Source organism: Astatotilapia calliptera, chromosome 10 (genome assembly GCF_964374335.1).
Source record: "Astatotilapia calliptera chromosome 10, fAstCal68.1, whole genome shotgun sequence".
Lineage (NCBI taxonomy): Eukaryota > Metazoa > Chordata > Actinopteri > Cichliformes > Cichlidae > Astatotilapia > Astatotilapia calliptera.
This window is the reverse complement of record NC_137431.1, coordinates 32,508,784-32,520,866: the sequence shown is the minus strand read 5'-3', so window position 1 is coordinate 32,520,866 and position 12,083 is coordinate 32,508,784. Positions and strand designations below refer to the sequence as shown.

The 12,083-nt window shown below is 43.8% G+C and overlaps 1 protein-coding gene and 1 long non-coding RNA gene across 2 annotated transcripts in view; one reads left to right on the top strand and one right to left on the bottom strand.

The window, feature by feature from the left end:
• Positions 1-12,083, top strand: part of wwc1 (WW and C2 domain containing 1) — a 44,739-nt gene that overhangs the window by 6,443 nt on the left and 26,213 nt on the right. Inside the window, exons 2-3 of the mRNA XM_026180984.2 lie at positions 11,097-11,206; positions 11,506-11,709. Of these exons, the coding sequence (XP_026036769.1) occupies positions 11,097-11,206; positions 11,506-11,709 (314 nt within the window). The remainder of the gene's footprint in view (positions 1-11,096; positions 11,207-11,505; positions 11,710-12,083) is intronic.
• On the bottom strand, positions 5,264-9,149 carry LOC145431489 (uncharacterized). Its single transcript, XR_013911810.1, has 2 exons — positions 8,855-9,149; positions 5,264-8,751 (listed from the first exon to the last, which is right to left on the bottom strand). It is a non-coding gene; the product is annotated as an uncharacterized LOC145431489 (long non-coding RNA).

Here is a 12,083-nt window from a genome sequence, read left to right as displayed (position 1 = left end):
CATTTTCTGGCAATCTTTAGACGTCCTGCACGTAGAGCTGGGCGATATGAGATGTTTTCATATCACGATATGTTTTTTTTCATTTCAGGCGATAACGATATCTATCACGATATAAGCCAAATAACTATATTTGTAAGATTTAAATGTGCCGTTGCTCACAAGTAAAATGAGAAATAATCAGCAGTTTGTTTTTATTTAAATATTTATTTCCCATAATAAGTTCAACAGGGTAGATGTACTTAAGGAACATGAGACTTTTTCAGATAAATAAAGGCAAATATTGCAAACTACACAAAAGGCAGCCGCTAAAGCGTCTAAGTTTCAAAATAGAACAAACGAAACAGACTAAATTGTCAATTCCACTTAGAAACAAAATATTAATTCTAAAAATAAATCTTAGTTTGTTTTACAGAAGAACAGACAAAACTGACTAACTTTTGTCAATATCAAATAAACTGAGAACTAAAAGGAAATTCTCAATCTCTCCTTGTTGTATAGCTGAGCTTTTCAAACAGTTTTAACAGTTACTTTAGTCTGACAAAAGCCGAATGACGAATTAGCGCTTCCAGTCAGAGACTGAGGCTACGTCCACACGTACACGGGTATTTTTGAAAACGGAGATTTTCCGTTTTCGTTTTAAAAAATAATCCCGTCCACACATAAAGGCAGAAATGAAGGAAAACGCTGCTATGAACATGCCAAAGCAGCAGGTGGCGCTAGATTCCTAACCGTGCAGAAATGTTGGCCAATCAGAAGTCTAGAAGCCTCGGTGGGAAAAAGTAAACAAAGCTGGGGCATAGAAGCAGAACCGAGTCGTATGTGTGGAGGGACAGTAACTGTGTGTATATGTAAGCATTTAAACACTGCAGAGAGTAGAATTAACAGTATTGTAGAAATTCATTTCACCGAAACAATAACGTGGCGCACAGTGTGACGCATGCACCAGTTTATTGTATTTCCAGACTTGCTTTCGGCACAATTTACAGTGCACGCTACTCTGTTTTTTGTCAGACTTGAAATAGCCGAAATACCTTCACACTACGGAACTTCTATGGCTCTTCCGTTCGACAATCTCTCCGGCGTTGGAACCATCATCTGTTTTCTCTTCGGTCACGCTCGGTTGATTTTTCTAGTCGGCACACTCATTTCCTCCATTACCCGCTGGCTGCTTCCCAAACAAACACACGTGCGGCTTGGCACTTGTGCTGTACGTAACAAGTCACGCGACGTGACGCTGCGGCTGTGATTGGTTCGGCTCTGCGCTACTGAATTTGGATTGGCTGACCTTTTTTTTTTTTTTTCCTTCTTTCTTTTTTTTAAGAGGACAAGAGTGGCGAGGTCTATCGCGATAGTTTAATTTCTCTATCGAGTAAAAGTTATATCGCGATACATATCGTTATCGTTCTATCGCCCAGCTCTACCTGCACGTAAATAACCAGACAGACAAGCCAAACCAATCGCATACCGGCCTAATAAATAACAGCTAATAAACAAGAAGCACTCTGAGAGCGCAAACCGCCACCAACCCTCTCGCTCTGTGGGCGGCGTTTGCTTTGAAGAGAACAGCGCTGTATTTTTTTACACATTCACTTTGTTTTCTTTGTTCTTTTTAAATGAACTTTCAGAAGTTTGTAGTGCAGTGAAGGGCAGCGTGACAGATGTTTACTTTGATTACACAAACATGGAGTTTTAAATAACTGGACATGAAGAACCTTGAGCTTGTGATTAGAGCAGGGCGATATGACCAGAAATATTTATCACGATATACATTTGAAAATTTGCGATAACGATATAACTGACGATATAACTGACACTAGACAAAATACTTTACAACTCCACAACTTTATTAGTGCAAAAAACCCCATCAATGTATTTTCACTTAAACAAGCAGCTGTTTTTATGTGCATTAAAGTTAGATAAAAATGTAACAGTGCAAATGCAAATTCCTCGCTGACAGTTTAACTAAAAGGCATTTACAGTGGAAACTGGCTGACATATCCTCAGCATAACCATGTGTAATATCCACAAAACTTAAAAAGAGGTTATATACACACACAATACAGTAATATTATGTTGAAGCACAGTACGTATCACTCCGCGAGGCTCCGCCTACGATAGCCGTAATGCTCCAACAATCCATCAAGCGGTGCGGCTTCGTAGCTTAGCAAAGTCGTACTGAAACATTTGACAGATTTTCGAGCGCCGTGTACATAAAATCGTTTCGAGGTCAGTAAACACAACCAGATTTCATACATAAGGCACACGGGATTATACGGGGCTCTGTCGATTTTCAGAAAAATTAAAGGATTGATTTTAAGTGTGCCGTATTTTCCAAACAACACGGTAATAACGACGGCCCGCTAGCATGCGCTACCAAAAATAGTGCTTTGTTGTGTATCTGACGGGGGAAAGCTAAACCAGTTCCACACCACTGAAGTTGCAGCATTTTTACAAACCAATTCTGGTTCATCGTTTCATTGAACGATCCGCTCTCGCCCTTCTCATTCTCCGTCGCTGCCATGCTTTTTCTGCCATGTGCGTATGAAAACAAAGGCCCTGCGCCTGCGCGTTTTACCCATATTCTATCGCGATATTTCATTTTCTTATCGTTGCCCAACATTATACCGGTATTACTGTGAACGGTATGAGCTGGCCCAGCCCTACTTGTGATATATTATTATTATTATTATACTATAGTTTATTCACTAACTAAACAGCTCACTGTCTTTCTCTTACTTTCTCTAAAACACAATGAGGTCAACTTGAAGGAAAGCCAGATGGGAAATATAAAAGTGAGGTCAGAGGTCAAATGTGACATGGTATTTTATGGAGGTTTGACCTTATTTGAGCTTGAAGAAGAGGTCAGAAGTCCAACATGAGGTGATAATTTAGAACCCCCATGAATCACTTCATGCCTTCATGTTAGCAGAACAAGAAATGGCAGTAAAAAAACATAACTTTAACTTTAATGCTCTATGTAGCATTGTTATCACTTTGACTTGCAGATCAATATAGTGACCTTCTAGGGGAGGTCGGGGGTCAAATGTGACATGACACAGAACACCTGGAAGAATCATAGTTTCTATGTTATCAGGTTTTTTGTCCATTTTTCCACAAACAAATCCTGAAGTTGACCATGAAGATCTCGTGCATGTATTAGTGTTAATGGACTGTTAACAGTCGGCACCCCTACAGGGTCTCATCAGAGTTCATTCAAAGCTTTTCCTTGGTGGAGGCAACCACAGTTAGCTGCCTGTCCTGTAGCTGGATCTCTGCAGATGTCAAGCTTCCCATCCAGGTCTTTATTCACGGGCGGTGTAGCTGCCCGACGGCTTGTGGCAGATTCCCAGAGAGATCCGAGTGTGAGAAACATTGATCTGGTGACACTTTCATGTCTTTTTGAGCAGTTATGCGAAAAAAAACCCAACACCAATCTGAACAAAACCAGACTGATCACACAGGGCAAAGTCAGCTCACGGTCTATAAAATAACTGCCGGGAGGCGATCGAAGTTACCAGCTGGGAATTTTTAGAAATCTTTTAAATCTTCAGGTTTTTCTGTTTTTTATTAAAACAAGATGAGCTGCAGTCAGCAGAGGAAGTGAGAATTTGTTGCAGGTGTCAGCGTACCGTCGGTTGTCGGCCTCCACTTATTTGGGCTGCTGGTGAGATAACAAACACACAGTCGCTGGTGTGTTTTAAGGTGGAATGGAGAATTTCTCCTCTGGTTGTTTTACACTCGACAGTCTTAAAAGTGCAGAAAGAAGAAAACAAAAGTCCTGAATTTAAAAAAACCCACAAAAAACAACACAGGCGCATTCCTGAAACACACAACGTGAGGGGCAGAGCGCTCGCAGAGCCGCCAACCAAAAGGCCCGATTCATCTGAAATCCCTTTCACTGCCTGCCAAGGTGCACGGGGTCAAAGTGCAGCGTGAGGCCCTGCAAACTGTAAACCGGGATCTAACCGCCACTCCGTGCTGGTTTTAATGCGTAACCAGCGACTCTCATGACTTATTATTCAGCAAAGCATGAGAGGGTTTTACTTTGGTCGGACTGGTGCAGAAACAAAAGCTTTCACGAGCCATTTCTCCTCCTCCTCCTTCATCTAAAGAGTTGGTTTTATTCATGTTGTAAAATTACAGCAGTTATGAATTAGAAACCCCTGCTTCCCACTCTTTCTTCTTTAGATGGAGGTCACCCAGTTCCTCCTTCACCTGCCTCCGTCTTGTTCATGATTAACTTTGGATGACTTGAGTTAAAGAAAGAAGCTTAAAGCCTGGAAGATTTAGAGGACATACAAAAGCAGTTTTGAAGAAAAGTAAATAAATGTAAGCAAACCCTCTGAATGAGTACCGAGTGTACATGTGTAGGTAACAGTGGCTCAGGGACTTTCAGCTTGGCGGCGACTTTAAAGGCTTAATTTTGGTTAACGTGTCTGATTGATGCTTCTGGGAAAGACCCAGCGTGAGCCCTCAGGCCCCGCGGCGTTCGTGTGTGGCTTCATGGGGTGAAACTTTGGAACAGGATGTGTTTGTGTGTTGGGTGTAGCTTGTTGTGATGAGTTCAAACACCTGGAAGATGACGTGTTTTGACTTCTTCACACGGAGAGGAAACGAAGGTGGAACGCTTCCCGCTGTCAGACGTGCGTTCGCCTGACAGCAGAAATGTGCACCGCGTGAACTTAAAGGCTGACCCACAAATGGAAGGACGACCTCTCCGCTGTTTGTTTTTACTCCTGCAGCGTCGAACAGGTTTCCCCCTCATTCCCGTATTGCTTCATGCGCTCATCGATGTTTGCTCTGGATTACAGCATCGTTTCTCGTAAAGGAACCTCGGGGACGAGGTGGTTTGAATTGAAGGCTGCAGTCATGTGTAAATCCTCCCATTGTAGTCAGGAATGAAGACGGACAGCGAGTCTGATTTCCACACTCGGAGCATCTCTTACACTCGTCCTGTATTTAAAGCGAGAGCAGCAGCTTAGCTGATGCTCTGTATTTGAATATGGAGTCCACCTGCAGCTGTGCAGGAATATTTGTTATTTTCTGTCACTGTGCTTTCCTCCTGCGCTGTTATGGCCTGATTCTGAAGCTATAAAAACTGCTCTTTGTTAATTAACAAGGCTATTTGTGAATTGTGCAGTCCCATTTTAATGGTGGCCTTGGGCTCTAAAGCTCGCTCAGCATGCAGCGGTTTATGCAGAACTTCAGCCCGAATGAAAAGAAGAAACGAGGGGAAGAAAACAAGTAAAAAACAGAACCAGGATTTCTGTTTTAGATTTTTATTTTAACATAAACAAACACGTCCCAGACTAAACACAAATTCACACGAGAAAACTCATCCTCATCCATGGACACTCATCCTGATTCTGATCTCGGTTTTCAACATTTAACAGTGCGAGGTCTTTAGTCATCATTAAAGCTGAAAATTCAGTCAAAATCCACGTTCTGATGGCCAGATGTTCAAGATACACGCATATATTAGGGGTGCAACGATATTCGTATCGATATTGAACCGTTCGATACAGTGCTTTCGGTTCGGTACGCATATCGAACAATACAAATTTGTAATTTATTTTATCAACTTTCCTTCTGACGATGCTGTCTGTGTGGAGCGCTCAGTGGATCTGCGTTTGACTACTCCGCCTAGGCTGCACTGTCGAGCGCAGATCCACTGAGTGCTCAACACAGAAAGCATAGTCAGAAGGAAGAGCGCAGGGCAAGCTAGCAAGACAGAAGCTAAGCTCTCCTTGCAACATGGCAAATTGAACCTCCCCCACCCTCATTCAGATCTGGCCTTTGGAACTATTTTGGTTTTCATGTGACGTATGACCCTGAAGGTAAGCGAGTCATGGACTAAAGTAAAACAGTATGTCGGATGTGCCACGCAATGCTCAATTACATGGGTGGGAACTAGTGTGTTAGCGCAGTTAGCTCGTTAACGTGTTGGCCGTCCTGCCCCATGCACGGGGCAATCGGCGGTAGCTCGTTAACGGAGATTTGCCGTGTTGTGGCGTTAAGGTCATTTCAACGAGATTAACCTGAAAGCACTAGTGGGAACACAACGAATATGACTGCACATTTGCGCTGACATCATCCTAGTGCAAAGACAAGTGGAAGCAGACAAAAACAACAAGCATGCATGCTACTAACTTTACCAGAGTCATTTAGACAGCCGTTAGCACAGGATTCTCCTTATGGGGACCTGATATGTTTAATATGCTGCTGAGAATATAGCCCAGAAGAAGCGTATAGTATAGCTTTTATTTTGGAAAGAGACATTTCTCTGTAATAAACTCTCTTTTGAGTGATTCCTCAATCAGATATATTTATTTTTTTATTACTTTGTTGTTTCAGCAACATTAAATTTAAAAACTGTACTTTTGAGTTAAAATATATATTTATAATTTTAATAAATGACAAATTAAAAAGGCATGAACATTTTTTTTGTATCGAAAAAATATCGAATCGTGAATTTTGTGTATGGTTGCACCCCTAATATATATGCAACATATATCCAACTAATAACAAAACTGTGGCTTGAGAAGAATTAATTAAGTTGAAATAATTAAAAGGAGAATAACTCAGAAGACAAAATTAATCAATTGGATAAAAAAAATACAAAAAATAATCATTTTTGAGTGATTGTTAGTTTTACTCCATTTAGAGCTCAAATAAATGGAATAAATAAGTAAAACGCTAAAAATACGGTAAAATGTCAACTTAAAAATGTGACTGTAATATAATAAATGATTCTGTAAAGGGAAATATAATAAAGATGGCTGTTTTAATGTATGAAACGACACCTGCAGCTGATGCTGGGTGACGGCTCAGTGTACCCGGGGTGTTGAGTGTGTGACGGGGTTAAAAACACAGATGCGGTTACACATGTGTCATTTTGTCCTCGCTGATTCAAACCACGCTGAAAAATGTTTGGATGTCATTTGATTCATTTTGAATTACGTTGCTTTCCTTTATAAAGAAACTGTTTGTAATCAGTTTGAGTACCTTGAAGGACACGACGAGGTCAGAGTTTGGACGATGCAGACCTTGAGTCTTCTGCAGGCGCCCAAAGTTTGAACGCAGCACCTGCTTTTCTGGGGCGGTAAACTGGTCGACACGGGTTTTCACTGAGCTTTAAAAGCAAAAATGCATTATTTTTTTTACAAAACTGCGTCATCTGTTGGGAAGCGAAACCCATCTATAGAGGGCAGCGGGCGCCACAGCCCAAGGTCTGCAGCTTTAGCCGGCGTACAGGTTTGGATGACAGGGATGTGGAGTCCAAATTCAAACGTATCATCCGCTCTTCTTCTTGTACAGTCAACAACCTCTCGCTCTCAGCGGGAGGTTTTACACCTCGAGACTCAAAGAATGAGGAAAGTGCTTATAAACTGTCCAGACTGCCGCGTCAGGTCTCTGCTGCTGGCCCTGAACGTGTGTCATCAGAACAAAGGAATGTTATTGGTCAGATAACGCAGGTATGAGGTGGGTGACACGGGGCAGGCCGTCTCGGTAATGAATCCACCGGTTATCTGTCGGTGGAGCTTTATGGCTGTGATGTGGTGAGGGTGTTTTACAGTTGGACCTTGAGCAGCTATGAACTGGTTTGAAGCCTCATAACTCAACCTGAGGAATTTGCACGCCGCCTGACTCACCGCTCAGCTATGCAGCTCGCCGCCCTGTGTGTTTGCACTCTGCCTCTCGTTTTGTCAGTTTGCATCAGAGCGCCGAGGCTCGGCTCAGTGTTTACCTTGGTATGTGAAACCTGAGCGTGGGGGGGTGCACGTACTCGTATCAGGTTTTCACCCACTTTTGTTAGACTGCAAATTCATTTTTGACCAGAACGTCACCAGAATGACTTTTATGCTTCTTCTTTGAGTCTTGTGTGAGCTCAAAAATGTGCAGCCTTTCATGTGACGCTAAAAGTCCTGTAATTGGTGCAATTAAAATTTTTTTTTTTTTTTGTGGTGGGGCTGGCGACTCCAGCATTATCCCCTCTGAATCCTGCCGCTTACGCCCAAACTCACAGGATGTAGTTTTAAAATCTGTAAGTGCAAAGAAAATAACAGTTTACTGCTTCTCTAATGGCAGCGGTGCATTAAATGTGTAATCTTGCGTGATTTCCACGCTCAGAAGCGCCCTGTAAATGGAGATTTAGCTCAGTAATGCTCGACTGGTCTGAAGTAGAAACCAGCATCCACATAGATGACTGGCAGCCCTGCAGGTGAGCTGTGTGACAACAGGTTTCCTCTTCCAGCTCCAGGCCCCTGCGAGCCTGATCGAAACACTCCGCTTCAGACAATTTTTTTTCTACTCTTGGATCTGTATGATGTCATAGAGAGAGGATATCCCTAATATGGTCATCTTGGGGATCCCACTCAGGAGAAAGTTGCCTTTTTTAAATTTTCCTGTCATCTAAAGTAAAAACACGTGAACACACATACCCGAGGTGTTCACCTTCACGCTGTGGCATGTGAGGACTTCTTAAAGTGTGCTGGATTTAGATTTTGTTGATTTTGGACACTAACGGTCCAAACACACATGACTGAACACGTCTCATTGTTGAGGTATTATCGGCACGCTTGTTTACGCTCACTGTGGCTTGTTTTTGATCTGCTCCCTTGGCCGTTGCAGGCGGTTTGAGCGCTGATGCAGTGAAGCATGCAAGAAGCACACAAGCACCATTTGATTGACTGACGGTGAAACGAAGGCTGTCGCCACCGCTGCCAGCTGGTCCGCCGCTGTGAGGGGAAACTGTGACGGAGAGCGACTATGTTAGCGACTCCCCTTGACGATCAGAGGATAAGATTTAGCCAGTGGGAGGAAACAGAAAGAGAGGAATCAAATAATGGGATACCTGAGCTGCCGGCCGGTCGGACTGCCGGCTCTCTCTGGGATCAGCAGCCTCTCCGTCTTCCCCGGCTAAATTTAGAGCTGAGCTGAGGGGGTCTTCTCCGGGCCCCTTTCATTATTCATCAGCTGAAAAAGGACCCAGTTCAGTTTCTGCCGTCAGCAGTGAGCCGACTCCGAGTTTATCTGCAGTCACGACATAACGAAGGAACGCTGAAAAGAAACGCTAGCAACAAGCCTCGGAATCAGCGAGGGAGGATTTCATACATCTGTGTGTTTGTCTGGACAAAGCTTAGCACACAGACACATCCAAATGCTTTTATCTCACACACACACACACACACACACACACACACACACACACACACAGGCTTTTTGTCGACTGATAATTGGCACGCTGGGATGATGTGTTTGAGTTTCTGTATCTAAACAAAATGAAACCTTAAAGTGAGGAAAACGAGGGCAGCATCATTTATGGATGTGGATTTTCAGCTTCTCATATTTGGATGACGTGAGCCACGAGGGTCAAACTCACTTTAAGTTGTGGCTAACATGTCAACATCTCTGAAAATATAAACCATAAAAAAACAGATTAATATTCAGTTTACTGTTTTGAAAGTATTCACTTTTAGTTATCCATTCACCAAACATGTGGTGAACATTGTGAATTATATATAAAAAGATGAGTACTGTTAGTACAAAGAAGCAGAAGCTATGGACACGATCCAGTGTTTGGGTTCTGAGTCCAGCTGGATCGGGTGTGGATCTGTTCAGCTCACGTCAGCAGCAGGAGATCTGAAACAGGACGGAGGAAGTTGGCATTAAAAGGACGAACAGTGTGGAGTTTTTTCACTCAGCAGCTTTTACTTCTTGAGCGTGTCGACGTGACTGAAAATCACAGCTGACTCTCGGCTTCTGTCCCGCTCGCTCGAGCTCTTATGTGCCAAACACTTGTTTGGAAGCTTTTGTTGCACTTAAGTTAGAAGTCGTCGTTACAGCCTTGATTACACTCGGTCATTCCGGTTGTACTTCTGTGGACTCTGCCTGTGGACGAGTGTGCGCGACCACCAAAACAGGCACATGGCATCCATATAAACCCCTGTGCCCGCTGTCTGATGGTCAAATTTACATCACTCGGACCCTTGCAGACTCACAGACATGGGAAGTAGAAACTTAAGCCACACAGTGAGCGCTTAGCAACCATTTGGCGAGGCAACGATCAAAAATGGTTGGCGAGCGGTTTCTGGAGGAAACATGATCACATAGAGGTACTCGTACTGAGACAAAGACCTGTGTGCTTTGCTTACTCGCAGGTTACCGCTGATGAAGCAGCTGTGAAACTAAGAGTGATGCAAACTGTAAACTGAGACCGTCAAAGTAAAAGTTGAGGCTTTTTGAAATGTGTCGTTTCAGCAGTAAAGCACGACTTTTACTTTGAAGTCAAGCCTGCTCCACTCTGTGTGCGAGGAGGTGCACACACAGCGAGGCCGAGAGCAGGGGACAAGCTGGCAAAGCTATAAATACAAATACGGCTCAGATGGAGGCGCATCCTTCCTTTCCATCCATTTCCATATAGTTAATATAATTTCAAAATTAAATTATAAATCGCTTTCTAAAGATGTCGTGTAGGAGTAATATAAAAAATAAAATGAGTCTTCAGTGGGCATTTAATAAAAAAGTCCCAGCTTTCCTCTGGTTGATGTCCTGAGATCAGTTCACGCACAGCAGGACTGTGAAGTGGAGAATATGACACGGTAACGTGGTTGTTATGAGTCCACGTGGGATTTTTAATATTTAATGTCAGCCAAGGCGCTTTGAGGTCGAGAGGTTGCCCCGGAAACCTCCAGGCGATGCGTCACCACCGCCTGTGGAATGTGGCGGGTCGGTTTCCTCCTATTGTGATGAGTGACAGGGACCACCCCCCTACACACCCAGCCTTTCTCCTATCCCCCTCCTCCTGCTGCTGCTGCTGAAGAAGCTTTCACACAGAGAGCGAGTGGGGATAAAAACAGTGTTTGAGTGGGTTCATTCAGCAGGGTTTGAATGTTTGGGTTTGATTTGGACGCGTTTCCAAATAAACAGCTTTAATGGACTCGATCTTAAACATCGAGCGGGCAACACAAAAACATGTAGAACTCATGCAAACAGGCGAGTCAGAGCCCTTCTTTGCATCCGGATCTGTGGCAGCCCTGATGATGAGGAGTGATGAAGAGCTTTCTGTGCTCTGACTCTGTTTTTCTGTTTCTCAGGCAGACGAAGCCTCTGACGTTCGCCGACTGCATCGGGGACGAGCTGCCGGTTGGCTGGGAGGAGGCGTACGACCCCGTCGTCGGAGCGTACTATGTCGACCACAACACCAGTGAGTTTCTCTCCTCATCATCCTGTTTCTCCCTCCTCTGTGAATGAGCTAAGGCACCAGTCAGCCTCTCGCTCAGGCTTGGAGGCGGCTCAGCTTCATGAAGCAAAGGACCGGCAGGTTTATGGGACACTGCTGAATTACACTGTCGTAACAGTCTTTTCTGTTCTGTTGTACATTAAGAAGCTGTGATCAGTTCCTCTGCTGCATCAAAAGAAAGCTAAGAAAGGTTTTTAAGCTTTGTGCCTCTTCCAACCTTTGAACTCCTGCTCATGTTTCCTCTTCATCGTGTTTTCCTCCAGAGAGCACCCAGCTGGAGGACCCGCGGGCCCAGTGGCAGCGGGAGCAGGAGGCCATGCTGCGGGACTACCTGGCCGTGGCCAGCGACGCGCTCAGCGCCCAGAAGGAGATCTACCAGGTGAAGGAGCAGAGGCTCCGCCTGGCACAGCAGGAGTACCGCCAGCTCAACGACGCGTGGAGGGACAAGTCCACGTCGCAGACGAGCTGTGAGTGACGGCCGAAATCAAAAACCTCCGTCTGTCTGATTTTACACGAGAGATCAGCTCTGACCTCTTTGTGTTTGCGATGTGATGGACAGAGGAGGTCAGCAGGAGTCTGTGACTGATGTCTGCAGACGACACTGATGTGAGAGCAGGAGGAAGAACGCCTAATTCTGCTGGCATCACACAGTGTGACAGTGACAGCAGTAATCACGCATTCATACATGTGATCGTGAGAAAAGTGTCAAAAACAGTCGTCAGTACAAGAAAATAATAAAAAGAATATAGAAAGATAAAATAAATAATTAAGAAACTATTAAAAATAAAAAAAGGGAATTAATAAATTAATAAATAAATAATAAATAATAAAATGTACTTTA